The 15,419-nt window shown below is 43.5% G+C and overlaps 1 protein-coding gene across 4 annotated transcripts in view; it reads right to left on the reverse strand.

Moving 5' to 3' along the window:
- EXT2 (exostosin glycosyltransferase 2) overlaps positions 1 to 15,419 on the reverse strand; it is a 153,842-nt gene that overhangs the window by 40,791 nt on the left and 97,632 nt on the right. For all 4 annotated transcript variants that reach the window (XM_027562602.1, XM_027562604.1, XM_027562605.1 and 1 more), the window contains one exon: positions 7,565 to 7,731. In XM_027562602.1, coding sequence (XP_027418403.1) covers positions 7,565 to 7,731 — 167 coding nt within the window. The remainder of the gene's footprint in view (positions 1 to 7,564; positions 7,732 to 15,419) is intronic.

The raw sequence follows: 15,419 nt of genomic DNA on the forward strand, positions 1-15,419 counted from the left end.
TCTCCTATTATATGCGTTTACTTGTTATAAATTTCCCCTAAGAACTGCTTTCCACAATTTTTCTTCAGGTTGGGAAAATAATTTACTTACAATAAAAATCACCAGTTCAAAGTCTGTGTTGATAAAAGTACACAGTCCTATAACCACCATCCCAATCAGAGCAGAACATTTCCATCCTGTGAAAAGTTCCTTCTGCTCTTTTGTTCTCAGGTCTGCCCTCGCCCGTGGCAACACAGTTTCTCCTAGAATTTTATGCACAGAACATGTCAGTAAGTGGTCTTTTGCACACGGCTTCATTCTCTCAGTATAACAATTCTGAGATTTATCCAGGTTGCTGGATATATCAGGAGTTTATTTCTTTTTATTGCTGAATGATATTTCACAGCACAGGTATTCCATACTGTTTCTCTATTTGCAAGTTGATTCATCTAGGTTTTCTATATTATGAGTGACGCTATGAATTTCTTTTGGAATCTGGGTCATAGAAAAGTGAAACTTTTTTTTCTTAAACGTTATGAGAATCTGCTAAACATTTTCCCAAACTGGCTGTACCACTTCTCATTTTTACCAACAACGTACGAGAGTTCTAAGCTGCTCCACATCCCCCCAGCATGCAGCACTGTCAGCATTTGCAGTTTTCTTTAGTCACAGCAGTGGGTGTATGGTGATGACCCTCTGTGCTTTTACTGTAGAACTGCCCCAATGACGATGAGGTGGAGAGTTTTTCCATATGTTAGTCTATACCTGTATATTTTATTTTATGAAGTAACTGCTCAAATCTTTAATTGACTTGTTTTCTCATTAGAGAGGTGTGAATAGTTCTTTATATATACTGAAAATATTTTTCCCAGTCTATAAATTGCCTTTTTATTTTCTTAGAAGTGTCTTTTTAAGTGTTGCTAATTCTGATGAAATCCAGTGATTTCTTTTCAGAGAAGGCAATGGCACCCCACTCCAGTATGCTTGCTTGGAAAATCCCATGGACGGAGGAGCCTGGTAGGCTGCAGTCCATGGGATCTCGAAGAGTTGGACACGACTGAGCGACTTCACTTTCACCTTTCACTCTCACGCACTGGAAAAGGAAATGGCAACCCGCTCCATTGTTCTTGCCTGGAGAATCCCGGGGACACGGAGCCTGGTGGGCTGCTGTCGATGGGGTCGCACAGAGTCGGACACGATTGAAGCGACTTAGCAGCAGCAATGATTTCTTTTATAAATTATGTTATTTGTCTCCTACTTTAAAAAAAAAATCATTGCTTAGCTCAGGCACACTAGAACTTTTTTCACTGTTACCTTGAAGAAGTTTTTATAGTTTTAGTTCTTGTATTTAGGACAAGATCTATTCTGAACTGACATATGGATATCAAATTGCTCCAGCACTATGTAGTGAAAAGCCTATTCCACCTCTACTGAATTGACTCGGGTCTTTTGCAGAAAACTGACTGACCACACATGTAGCCTATTTCTAGAATCTTTATATTCTGTTTCATTGATCTACACGTCTAAGTTTACACCAATACCAGAGTCTTGATTACGTTAGCTTTATCTGTCTTAACATAAGGCCGTCTTATAATTTTGTCCTTCTTTCTTAAAACTTTGGCTTGTGGCTTTTTCAGGTCCGTTGTGTTTCCATTTCAATTAGAACTGCTGTCAACTTCAACTTTTTAAAAAAGCCTTCTGGGATTTTGACTGTGCGTGCTTTGAATCTATAAATCAGTTTGGGGAGAACTTACCCCTTAATAATTGTGAACCTTCGGATTCAAATGTATGATACGTCTTTCCATTTATGAAGCTGTTCAATTTCTTTGAGCAATGTTTCCTAGTTTTCATTGAACCGATGGGGCACACGTTTTACTAAAGTTTTCAAGTTGACTTGCCCTACCCTTCTCCAGGCAGCCACTGACCTTTCAATCACTGAAGATTTAGTTTGTGTTTCCTATAAATGAAATCATAAAATATGTTCTCTTTTTCACCTTGCTTCATTCACTCAGCATAATCATGTTTAAATACGTCTATATTGTACATATCAATAGCTCATCTACTTATTACTAAGTAGTGCTCTACTGTATGGAGACACTACAATTAGTTCATTCATTCAACTTCTGATAAGATTTTTTTCCTCCAGTTTTTTGCTTTTACAAATAAACACTGCAAATACAAACACTAAAACTTACATTAGCGTACAACTATTTATGTATACATATGCTCTCATTTCTCTAGGGTAAATCTCTGTGGGAAGAACGGTGGGGTCACACTGTAGATTTACAGTCAACATTTTAAACACCAAACTGTTTGCTGAAACGGTTGCATCTAGGTTATGGATCCCAGTAAAGTGGAAAGGCATGCGGGCCAGAATCATCTGTCTCCTATCTTTCATGTGCATGCTGGTAATGAAAATTTGTTCATTTATCAAATATTACTAACTGCTGAATGGACTGAGCTGGGTTAGGCACAGAGGATACAGCAATGAATAAGATGGCCATATTTCTGTCCCTATGGGGCTTCCATTCTAGAAGAAAAGCAGACACTAAACAACACACTTCACAATTATTTGCTTACAAAGAGGTTGAGTGCTCCAGTCTGGAGACTTTGTGAAAGCTTCTTTTGATCTGAGTGCTGAAGGACGAAAAACAGTCAACAAGATAGATATAATCCTAACACACAGTGGTAACTGTGACAAAGAAGTAGTTCTGGGCTCCAACATAACCCCCCTAGGACATAAATTTTTATTAACTGATTTGTTTATTCTCTTAATCCATCAAGTCTACATGAAAATAATCCCAGGCTTTGGCATAAAAAAAACAGGATTTAGGAGTACCATCCTCTTCTGTCTTCTGATTTTAACACAAAACTGGGTACCCTCCCCAGAAGAGCACTATCCCTTCTGAATGATGAAAACAACCACAAACCCTCCCCATGAATCACTGGATCACGAGAAGGACGGCAGCAGTCATGGTAGAGCAGCTGATGAAGCATCTCATAAAGAGCAGAGCACGCAGCCCACCAGCCAGAACATGCACTTTCTAATCGCTGCCCGTGCACTGGCGCTGCTGCTGCTGCTAAGTCGCTTCAGTCGTGTCCGACTCTGTGCTACCCCAGAGACGGCAGCCTACCAGGCTCCCCCGTCTCTGGGATTCTCCAGGCGAGAACACTGGAGTGGGTTGCCATTTCCTTCTCCAATGCATGAAAGTGAAAAGTGAAAGTGAAGTTGCTCAGTCGTGTCCGACTCTTAGCGACCCCATGGACTGCAGCCCACTAGGCTCCTCCATCCATGGGATTTTCCAGGCAAGAGTACTGGAGTGGGGTGCCATTGCCTTCTCCGCTACACAATCTTATCTAATGCACATGAGAACCCAGCGAAGCAGACACTGTCAGCACCATTCTGTCCAAGAATAAACTACAACCCAGAGAGATTACATAAGTCGTCCACGGTGACAGAACAGAAACTTGGGTCCAGCACTAACTTTTTTCATAGTATTAATTATTATGCAAGAGGTAACTTTACAACAGCACCCTAGAGCACCAGTGGTAGGGATGCCTGAGAAATAAATTTGTTTTCTTTAGTACCAAGGTAATTTAGTGATGGACAAGTGATAGAAGATGGTTCTGAGGACTACTTTTGAGGACCAGTAGTCTCTGACATGGTAAAATCCTCAAGGAAGACAATATAGTGTCACCCAAACTTGGATTCAGATCTCAACTCTCCCACTTATTTAGCTGTGTGACTGTAGGGAAGTCATCTAATCTTGCTTAGTCTCAGTAAAGAAAGGGGAAAACAAAAACAAAAACCAAAACCCAACAAAACCCAATAACTGCCTAGGAGGTTTGGGAAAAGATCGTTCAGTTCAGTTCAGTCGCTCGGTCATGTCTGACTCTTTGCAACCCCATGAACCACAGCACGCCAGGCGTCCCCGACCATCACCAACTCCCGGAGTTTACCCAAACTCATGGCCACTGAGTCAGTAATGCTAACCAACCGTCTCATCCTCTGTCGTCCCCTTCTCCTCCTGCCCTCAATCTTTCCCAGCATCAGGGTCTTTTCAAATGAGTCAGCTATTCTCATCAGGTGGCCAAAGTATTGGAGTTTCGGCTTCAGCATCAGTCCTTCCAGTGAACACCCAGGACTGGTCTCCACTGGTGTATGTAAACAGCCAGCAAACCGGTAGCAACACAGTAAGCAGCACATAGATGGTGGTTAGGGAAGTTACTCCTGTCTTAGCATCTGGAGAAGACCCCCATTACTAGAGATGAAGGGTGTCCCTGCCCCTACCTCTTGATCCACAGTTGACTGCTTCAGAGGTCACGTGGAGTAAACACAGGGCCTCAGAGGGAAGAGATGAAGATTTAAGCTCAGTCCCTCTGGGTTTTGCACTTCCTCTCATCAATACACTTTTTGTCGCTCTAAATGAACTCAAGGTTGAAAGAGATTTCAGGCTGCAATATTCCTGAGATCCCAAGATTTTAAGCCATGGTTGAAAGGAATTCTTCCAGGGTACCTTTCTTTTATCAGACTTCATTTAGACCGACTGCAAATAGCAAAGAGGCAGCACTCTGTCCATCTTGGCTACCTTTCCTCATTGAAATGTTCCTACTTCCCACCTTCCTTTTACCACAAAAACAAACACAAGGATATAGTTTGAAGCCATTATATATAATGGAGAGAGAAAACATTGGCAAGAAAAAAACCAGGTCTGTTTGCCATGAGTTGGCTATAGAAATAAGTAATTTGCTTTTTTTAAAAAAAGGGAAAGATAGTGTATGAAAAATCCCCAACACCTTAGGTGTGATGATAGGAAACACATCTCTATGAATGGAAATAAACCCAGGAAGGTGAGTCTATGTACTAGCTACATTCATGCCTTTCACTGGCCAGTAATGATGTCGACCAGGGTATTCACATACCAGCCTGTTTCACAACAATTTCTTTTATACTCAATGGATATATAAATATATTTTAATATATAATATACATTATGTATAATTATAAAATGTTGAGCTTAAAGCTCAACATTCCGAAAACAAAGATCATGGCATCTGGTCCCATCAATTCATGGCAAATAGATGGAGAAACAGTGGAAACAGTGGCAGACTTTATGGTTTTGGGCTCCAAAATCACTGCAGATGGTGATTGCTGCCATGAAATTATAAGACGCTTGCTTCTTGAAAAAAAAGTTAAGACTAACCTAGATAGCATATTAAAAAGCAGAGATACTACTTTGCCAACAAAGGTCCGTCTAGTCAAAGCTATGATTTTTCCAGTAGTCATGTGTGGATGTGAGAGTTGGACTACAAAGAAACCTGAGTGCTGAAGAATTGATGCTTTTGAACTGTGGTGTTGGAGAAGACTCTTGAGAGTCCCTTGGACTGCAAGGAGATCCAACCAGTCTATCCTAAAGGAGATCAGTCCTGGGTGTTCATTGGAAGGACTGATTTTGAAGCTGAAACTCCAATACTTTGGCCACCTGATGTGAAGAGCTGACTCCTTTGAAAAGACTCTGATGCTGGGAAGACTGAGGGTGGGAGGAGGAGGTGATGACAGAGGATGAGATGGTTGGATGGCATCACCAACTCAATGGAAATGAGTTTGAGTAAGCTCCAGGAGTTGGTGATGGACAGGGAGGCCTGGCATGTTGCAATCCATGGGGTCACAAAGAGTCAGACACGACTGAGCGCTGAACTGATATATAGTTATTTATATATAATATGCATTATATATAATTATTTATATATATTTCCATATATGTTAAATTATTTATGTCTATATATAAAAAGGACTTCGCTGGTGGCTCAGAGGGTAAAGCGTTTGCCTGCAATGTGGAAGACCTGGGTTCAATCCCTCGGTCGGGAAAATCCCCTGGAGATGGAAATGGCAATCCATTCCAGTACTCTTGCCTGGAAAATTCCATGGACGTAGGAGCCTGGTAAGCTACGGTCCATGGGATTACACCTGGGGGAATATAAGCTTCTAATTTTTGGTGCTGGTGGTCACAGGGGGGATTCCTATTTCTTCCCTTTAAAATCCACTTTCAGTGGACATTGAATTTCCAAATACATGAGGTTTTCTAAAGTATCTTTGATATTAAGTTCTTATTTAAATGCTTTCTTCTCTGCAATAACTGTATTGTTTTTCAGTCTTCTAACTTTATTGAGGCTTTTAATGGCTAAATCAAAGATATCTCTTGGTAAATGTCATGCTGCAGTGGAAAATAGGTGAATTATTTTCATAACTTTAAAAATATGATTTCTAACATAATTCCACAGTGGTAAGAGAACAGACTCTATGATTTCAATACCTTTAGACCATGAGATTTTTGCACCTTGTTTTATGTCCCTGGCTATGTTCCAATGCCTCCTAGTTTACAGTCTATGGGAACTTGAACAGAATTTGTATCCTATTATTGTGTGAAAGTTGTACGAATCTTAATTATGCTGAATTGGTTCATGGTGCCTTTCAGGTCTACTATATCTTTCTACTGTTCTGTATATTCATTCTATTAATTTTTGAAACTCTGATATTGAAACTCCAACTAAAAATCTTAATTTACCTACTTTAAAAAAAGAACTGTAATATATAGCAGAACTATATGTAACTTTGTTCTGTATTTTCTAAGTCTCCTATAAACGTGTTATCTTACTTTAATAATTTAAAAAATAAGAAAGAAAAATCCACTTTTAAGGCTTAGAAAATAAATTTCTATAACACATGTACCAAATATGGCTTCATTAAATAAAGTTTCATGATTTCTTAGAACCTCAAATTTAACAGATCCTGAGTCAACTAAAGAAGATGGTTACCTCTCTCCCCAAAGCAGGATGAGTCTTGGGGATAAATGCCCCCACTTTCCCTGGTGCCGGCTGTGGTTAATTGATGTGCACACTGTTCTGCTTGGCTCTGATACCCCCGACTCGCCCCCGCAGCCCCGGGCCTCTGCCTGTCGCCATCACGCGTCTCGCGGACATCCCCCTGACAGGACACATCAATTCCTAGTGCTTTTCACCAGGCCTCGGCTCTGGCACTTTCCCCTGGGGAGACCTTTCCTGGTCTCCATACTTAACCCTTGAACCCGGCCTAATCCATCAGCCTCCCTGAATGAACGGTGATAGAGAATGCTCCTCCCCAAAGACAGGCAGCCAGCCTCTGCACTTCAAACTCAGAAGGCAAGCCAGCAGCGGGTCTGCTTTCTGTTTGTCAGTGTCGCCAGCTTCTTCACTTACTGATGTTTTTATTGTGGCCATGCCCAGCTGCCTGAGTCTGGGCAGTGCTCTTCATGGAGACATCAGTAAAGCGCTTGTTAAATCTCATAGATGCTCTTTTGAAGATGTCCCCTGGGACCCTCCTTGGGAGCTCCCCAAACTGGCAGCCAGCACAATTGTCATTTTGGAATAGGGGTTCCACGAAGCTCTAAAGAACAGCTTCGTGACCCACGCTCCCAAACACGGTTTTTGGGTGCTATTACAAATCACAACTTCAGAGAATGAAATATAACCCTCTGTATTAGGCAAGACAAGCAATAATGGGCAATAAATATTAAATATGAAAACGCACTGTTTGAGACCTCCTTACCTCATAACCGAACTGCAGTTCATCAGAGGTCAGCATGATGATATCATCATCAATAGCCAGGACGGCCTCTGTCTCGATTTCATCGTAAGGGAAGAAGCGGTTACTCAACTTGTTTTCAGCTGTTCTCACAACTTTTAATGGAACCCGGATTTTGGGCCACAGAGAATCTGGAAAAAGAAAAAAAAAAAAAAAAACCAAGGTATTTATGACTCTTCTAACTTCTTTGAAAAGATAAACTGGTAAAAGCCATGTCTCACAAATAAGACAGAAGAAGCAACTCAAAGCTGTGACTCTCATGAAATCCACAGGCGCAGGGCTTCCCCGGTGGCTCAGTGGTAAAGAATCAGCCTGCCGATACACGAGATGTGGGTTCAATCCCTGATCCAGGAAGATCCCACATGCCACAGAGCAACTGACCCGTGTGCCACAACTACTGAGCCGCTGCTCTAGAGCCCGGGAGCCCCAACTACTGAAGTCCCGTGCACCCTGGAGCCCACGCTAGGAAACAAGGGAAGCCACTGGAAGGAGGGGCCCTCGCACTGCAACTAGAGAGCAGCCCCCACTCTCCATAACTGGAGAAAAAGGCCGTACAGCAACGAAGACCCAGCACAGCCAAAAATAAATAAGAATATGGGGAAAAAACAATAACCGCATGCACAACTACAGGAGGACATTCTTAAAGATGAATTTTTATAATATATCATAAATACTTCTCTTCTCTCTACATCCTTACAACACTGCTGCTGCTCAATGCTGTCTTAACCAGAATCCACAAACAGGCTCCAAGGCACAACTGAGAGGCCGGGGGTGGGGGTGGGGGGTGCCAAACGACTTGATGAAGGTCACAGGGACAGGGCAGGAGCAGGCATGGGCCCTGTCTGCCTCATTCTCAGGCCCATGGTTTGAACACCAGGACTCGACCACCTGGCCACCTCTGCATAATCCTTCCGGGTGTGTACACCCAGCCCCAAACTTGCCTGCAGCCCCTCTGGGAAACATTTGCTGAAAGAAGATGAGAGTGCCCACTTCCACCACCAACGGCTCCCAAGGCCGCCGAAGCCACCCTCACAAAACCGTTGCCCTGAATGAGTTCAGCTTTCCTAACTCAGCACCTCACCGCTCAACAGCCGCTCTCTCCTGACTCACTGGGTTTGGGTTCTCATCATGACCAATTTACAGAGTAAATATCAAATTTCTAGGTCCGATTACATGGGATTTTCTGGTATACTGAAGACCCACGAACTTGTGACTCGCCTTACATTTTTCCCATTCTACTTTGAAGCAATTCAACCTCAGGTTCCTCATTTTAAAGTGATGCATTTAGCACAGAATAAAATTAACACTTCTTTGGTACAGGACCTATGTCCATAGACCTCAGGGTTCTTTACAGAGGGCAGTTTGTTCTTCACACAACATTTGTCAGATGAGCACGGAAAGGTATCATATTGCTTCCAGAAACCCAACACATAATTGTGGGATGGTCTAGTTTTGTGAGTCTTGAAGCCCCAAAATGCCTGTGGCCACTCCGAAGTTATCATACCGAAGGATAAGTATGACTGAGGGAAAATCAGGAGGAAAAAAGGTTGCTCTAACAGACATCATATAAAATATCTTACTTCTGCATAATTTACAATGTGTCCAGGTAAGGTGCTCCTAGGTTCTTGGAAGAGGCCTGTGAAAGTGCGAGGCCCTGTAATTAAAGAAGATATTCCTATACATACATACATACATATATATATATATATATATATATATGGAGAAGATAGTCCTTAAGTTCTAAATAAGCCTAGGGCCTAAAGTGCCTGGTGACACAGATTGTAAAGAGTTTTCCTGCAATGCAGGAGACCTAGGTTCGATCCCTGGGTCAGAAAGATCCCCTGGAGAAGGGAATGGCTACCCATTCCAGTATTCTTGCCTGGAGAATTCCATGGACAGAGGAGCCTGACAGGCTATAGTCCATGGGGTCACAAAAAGTCAGACACAACTGAGCGACTAACACTTTCACAGCCTGAAAAAGCTTAGGGTCTAAAAATGTGTTCAACTCCAAAAAAAAGCATGTTTGAGAAAGGACTGGAGACCAAAGAAATGATCCAATGGGTCAGTCCCTTTTAATCAATACTTAACCTGGTCCAGAATGACATAATCAAAAACTGTCTTCAGAATAAATGGATAGGCACAGGACTAAGAGACTGGAGACCTGAGTTCTGCATTTCCCATGGGGTTCTTAGGCAGGTCCCTTCTTCTCAGGGTAAGAATAAGTGGAGAGAGAGAAGGGAACCTTCATTAAGCAACCAGTATATGCCAGATACTTTACAGGTGCACTGTCATTCATCCTCCTGACAAGTCTATAGAGCAGAAATTATTTACAGAGTAGGATTCACAAGGCTCAGAGAGGTTAAGTACATTGGCTGGGGTTAGGGCTAAATGATACAGCTAGCATTTGAATCTAAGTCTGTTTAGCATCAAAGACCAAATAGGACCTGCACCGTTTACTGCAGCTTGAAAATGTCATGTTTCTCTGGATCTGGAACAAAAACAATCATCCTTATTCTTCTCTGCTTCCCATTCCCTCTTCCAGTTAAGTAAAAGAAATCCCTGTCATAAATCCAAATCCTTAGAAAACATGAATAAATTGTAATATCTAAAAGTGAAGGAAGTTATAGCTCTAACTAGATCAGTGGTTATCTTTAGATCAGTGGTTCTCAAATGGTGTCAGGATTCCTTCGTGCTTTTAAAAACTGTTGAGATCCCCAAAGAGGTTTTATTTATGTAGGACACACACACACAATTTATTATATTCTGAATGAAAACCAAGGAAACTTTAAAACCCAGGACACACGAGCATACCCTCCATCAGCCAGTAGAGTGGTGATGTCATCCCATGTTGGGCAGTCCCTGGAAAACCCCACTATGCACACGTAAAAAATATAAGCGTGGGAACGCAGGGTGACTCAGCATTCTCAGAGAAAGAATTTCAACCTCACCAACCCTGTGAAAGGACCTCAGGGATGCTCAGCAGTCCCCGGACTGCACTTTGAGAACCTCTGTATGAGACCTTGTATTTAGATTTGGGTACTGCAATAGAGCTGCCCAGCATGGCTCAGACGATAAAGAATCTGCCTGCAATGTCGGAGACCAGGGTTCAATCCCTGGGTCGGGAAGATTCCCTGGAGAAGGGAATGGCAACCCACTCCAGAATCCTTGCCTGGGGAATTCCATTGGCAGAGGAGCCTGGAGGACTACAGGCCGTGGGGGCGCAAAGAGTCAGACATGACTGAGCGACCAGCACACAAACACTTACAGAAGAACCAACAAACTGGGAGATAGGCGGAGTTGATGAGGACAGTACAGGTCCTCGGATCCAGGATCTCTTTAAACTGAATATGCCATGCACTGCCTCTCAGCTCCAAATTCACCCTTCACTGCCCTGGGGGTGATACTGGCAGCCAGCCCCATCACCATTTCCCCTTTGCCCACTGACTTGATGTTAACACGTCAGCAGCAGGTGCTGGAGGGACGCTGGGAGGTGAGGGCTTTGCTTCCTGGTTCTGGTGTGCCTTTTTCACTTGCTCCTTCGGTACTTGGCCAGCAGGTAGGCAGCAGCACCCCTCTCCAGCACATGTAGACGGCACCCCCAAGGGAGGCTCCCAGCAGGTTCTACAGACACCCCAACAGGCTCCCGAAGGAGTCTGGCAGCTCCTCTGCAGGCAGTTTCCTGGCAAGTTCTGTGATACCTTCAGCAGCAACTCAGCTGAGGTTCTGCCCTCAGGTGGTTCCTCAGGAACTGAAGCCCTCGCCAGTACCCCTGAGTCCAATAACACCCCCCGGATGGCTTCCCATTGAATTCCATGGGTATCCAAAGGGGCTGCTGGTTTCCTGTTTGCCAGACTCAGCCTGTGGCACCTGAGCAGCTTCACCATGCAGTGGGTCTGAATCTCAGACCGAGCTTGGGGAAGCGCTCTCAATCCCCAAGCTGATTTCCTATATCCCGGGAGCTCTCTTCACCCTTTAGCCACCAATCTCCTAGTCCTCCTTAACAATTCCTAGTTAAAACTTGAACTTTTCCTGGTCAAGTTGCTGTGTGGTTTCTGTCTCCCACCTGGACCTTGACTAACACACTAGGGCTATCAGAAGGGTTCCCAGATGAAAGGCTTCTGAGTGGCTTCTCTATGGCTTCTGAAGCTAGAAGCGTGACCAACGCCTGGGTGAAAGTTACAGGGAAACCGATTCAGGCTCAAAGTCGGTAAGAATGTTCTGATGGAACGAAATGCCTTCAGCAACGCTATGTGCTCTTCCACGTGAAATGTACCAACTTCAGGGACCAAACAAGACACCTCTGAGGACTGTATGGCCAGTCACGTTTCACAGAGAGAACAGTCTTTGGAAAGAGCTTCAAATCTCAGGTGTTTGTATTCCTTATCAGCTATGTGATCTTGAACAAGTCCGTGATTCTGTACCTGTTTCTTTGACTATGAAGATGGGATAGTGACACCATCTCCACCTGTGGCAAGGCGTGAGGAGGAACAGGAATGCTTTTAGCAGCTCAGTGCCCAGCACGTGGCAGAACGTCCACCAAACGTTGGCTGTGCTTTCCCTTGCAAGTCTGTGCCTATTTACAGACCAAAGGATGAACCCTAGGTAGTGGTGGCAAAGAGGCACACGTTAGATCTCGTACATCACTCCAACAGTCTAGTGGCATGTCCTCAGCTTTTATCTTCAAAGTTCACTTTGAGACTAGCGGAAACCCTGCCATTAATCCTCTAGAACTGAAAAAACCTAACTTGCCAACAGTTCCGTTGGCAAGAAACATGGAACTCTTGCCAAGGAAATTTCACAAGGCAACAAACAGCCTCTCTTTCTGCAATACAGAAAGAGGCTAGAAAACAGGTGAGCTGCTTGCATGATGTGTCAATGTTCTCGACCCTGGATGAGAGTCCCTCTCACCCAGGGAGTGTGCACAACATCTTCAACAGAGAGTTTTCCACATTCTTTTCCTATGTGTAGCCAGAAAATTACTCAAGACAATGTCTAAAAACAACCTTCCTTGATAAGGTCTTTGATAGGGAAGTTTTAGCAAGTGAGGAAAGCTAAATGGGTACAGATGGAAATGTAGAATGAATCGTGGCTTTCTTGGAAAGGTGATTACCTTTTCCTGTCCTGAGTTGGGCCTGGAGAGCCAAAGGCAGCTTTGGTAAAAGAAGTCTCCATCTCAACGGTCCAGCTCCCTATGAACCACTGTGACCACAAGGAAGGACTCCAAGTAGAACTCCCAGTTGCTTGTTTTCACAGCTTCAAATAGAACAGGGCTCTAAGGAGGGGATCCAACTTCCTTGGGCTTTTGTATCCCTTCTGTGGAACACGGGAACAAGAAAGTGGCTAGCCAAAGAAGCAGTATAATTACTCCCTGCCTTAAAGAAGGTAATTCTGATATAGGATTTTGATACAGTTTGGGAAAAAAAAAAAAAAAAAGGACAGGAATACAAGGTAGGAAAGAAAAACGTAAGTGAGAAAGAACAGAAGACTTGTATTTTTCTTTCCGTTAGTACTTCCAAAAGAATAAGATTTATTTTTCTGCCTCTCTTCGAGCCCCTGATAAGAACCTGGTTGATCTGCATAATCCCAAATCAGAGACCTGACAAAGCATGATCTCCTTGCTGCTAAACAGCAATCTGAATAGACACAGTGGGGCTCGGGGCACAGAGCATGAGCTTGGATCCAGAGAGACTTGTGTTCATTTCTGCAGACCTCTGACGTGTGTGTGTTAGTTGTTGAGTCGTGTCCGGCTCTGTGTGATGCTATGGGCTGTAGCCCACCAGGCTCCTCTGTCCATGGAATGCTCCAGGCAACAATACTGGAGTGGGCTGCCATGCACTTCTCCAGTGGATCTTCCGAACCCAGGGATTGAACCCGGGTCTTTGCACTGCCGGCGAATTCTTTACTGTTAGAGCCACCAGGGGAGCCCTAGGGCAAATTACTCAGTTAATCTGAGTTTCACTTTTGTAAATGGGGATAATATCAGCTTCTTTCAGTTTTGTTATAAGCAGTAGAGACAATACGTGTAAAGCACTCAGCACAGTTCCCATTCCTTGGATATAAAAGGTACACGATACATGTTGTAACAACACTGTATCATTCTCATTTTCACAGATGTGCGTAGTGGTTCAGTCATGTCTGACTCTTTGCAGTCCTTTGGACTGTCGCCCGCCAGGCTCCTCTGTCCATGAGATTTTTCAGGAAAGAATACGGGAATAGGCTGCTATTTTCTTCCTCCAGGAGATCTTCCTTACCCAGGCATCTTCACAAATGGATTCTTGTAAGGTCTTACAAACTTCACTTTGCCTCTGACATTTTGAAGCGGTGTAGACAGAAGAACAGGTGGTGACTCCTTAGCACGCAGAAGGAAACAGTGTCACAGCTAGAAACCTCGGGTTCTTCCACCACTGCTTGGCCCAGGTGGGGTCTTTTCCTTATTCTTTTAACCTCTAAATGGAACTGCATGAATTGTAGCTTGTGTCTCATCCTGCGAATCTATAGCTGGCAAAACAGAAATGTCACCTTCCATTCACACAAAGTAGTCTGAAAAATAAGATTTCTCAAAAACATTGCCAAATTTATGAAAAACAAACAGCTGAGCCAACTGACCTGATAACTTTACAGTTCTGAGCTTTAGTCCAACTTGAAGGAGAAAAAGAACTCCTTGTGTTAAGGATTTTTTTAAAAACATGTATTGATTAACAGTTTTCTCCAAGTTGGATGCCAGGAGCCATGTGAGCTAGGAGAATTCTCCAACTTGGCAAAGGTACTACGAAATGTTCAGGTTGTCCGACGATGACCCCAAGTCCATCCTGGGGATCACTGTCAAACACAACCACAGATTCACAAAATCAACCATCAGGTTATCTCTGTACAAATCTTGAGCTCCCTCCAGAAGTCCTCAACCTGCCTGGTGAACAGCGGGTCCCCAGAGCCTCACTCCCCACGGTCCCTGAATTCAGCTGGAAGGAAGGGCACTCCTGCTTCTGCTTCTCGATGGCCTCCATCCCGACAGACCGCCCTGAAACGCTCAGCCAATCCCATCCTGCCTATTAAGAACTGTGGAAGTAGCAACCCGAAGCTGGGGTGGCCATAGGGGAGTTCCCTGAGATCAATTCAAATTTAAAAACTGAAATCAGTTAAAACAGAAGGCTGAGTTAAATCTATCTGAAATGTACGATGTAACAGCTTCCTTCAGGCTGAGGCCAGGGGCCAAGCCTAACAACCTCTATATCCATCAAGCCGGGAAACTGAAAAGCTGAGGTCGGAGGAGGGCAGTAGCTCGCCTCTTTCGTCTGACAGAGCTCAAAACCAACGTGACGAAAGCTCGCTGGAAATTTCTATTGCCTAGTCTAAGTATTTACTTAAACTTCAAACCCAGCAATTTAGACTTAAATGTAACCAAAAAGAAAATACTATTTGGTTGGGTTGGAGAGTGAAAAAAAAAAAAAGTAGAGGGGAGGGATTTCTGCCTACACTAATCCTCCCAGCAGCAGACATGTTAACCACAATATTTATTTTAGTAAATGTAGAGAAAGTGAAAAACATCACTTTTGCCTCTAATATTTCAAAGCCTTGGACTTGTCTTTTAAAAAATATATATGTTACTAATGCCGTACATGAAAAATCAGATGCCTTTGCTGGCACGAGGGCCAGAGCTGACAGCCCCATTTACCAACTGAACAAACACCCCACAGAAGATTAAACACAGTTCATGTTCTCCCCAAACAACCACAACGCCAGAACCAGAGCCCTGACCTAAAAACCACTGTTAGAAAAAAAGCTGGTCCAGCCCCTGAATGTGTCAAAATTTGGGCCTCAT

This window comes from Bos indicus x Bos taurus, chromosome 15, assembly GCF_003369695.1.
Source record: "Bos indicus x Bos taurus breed Angus x Brahman F1 hybrid chromosome 15, Bos_hybrid_MaternalHap_v2.0, whole genome shotgun sequence".
In the NCBI taxonomy this organism is placed as follows: Eukaryota; Metazoa; Chordata; class Mammalia; order Artiodactyla; family Bovidae; genus Bos; species Bos indicus x Bos taurus.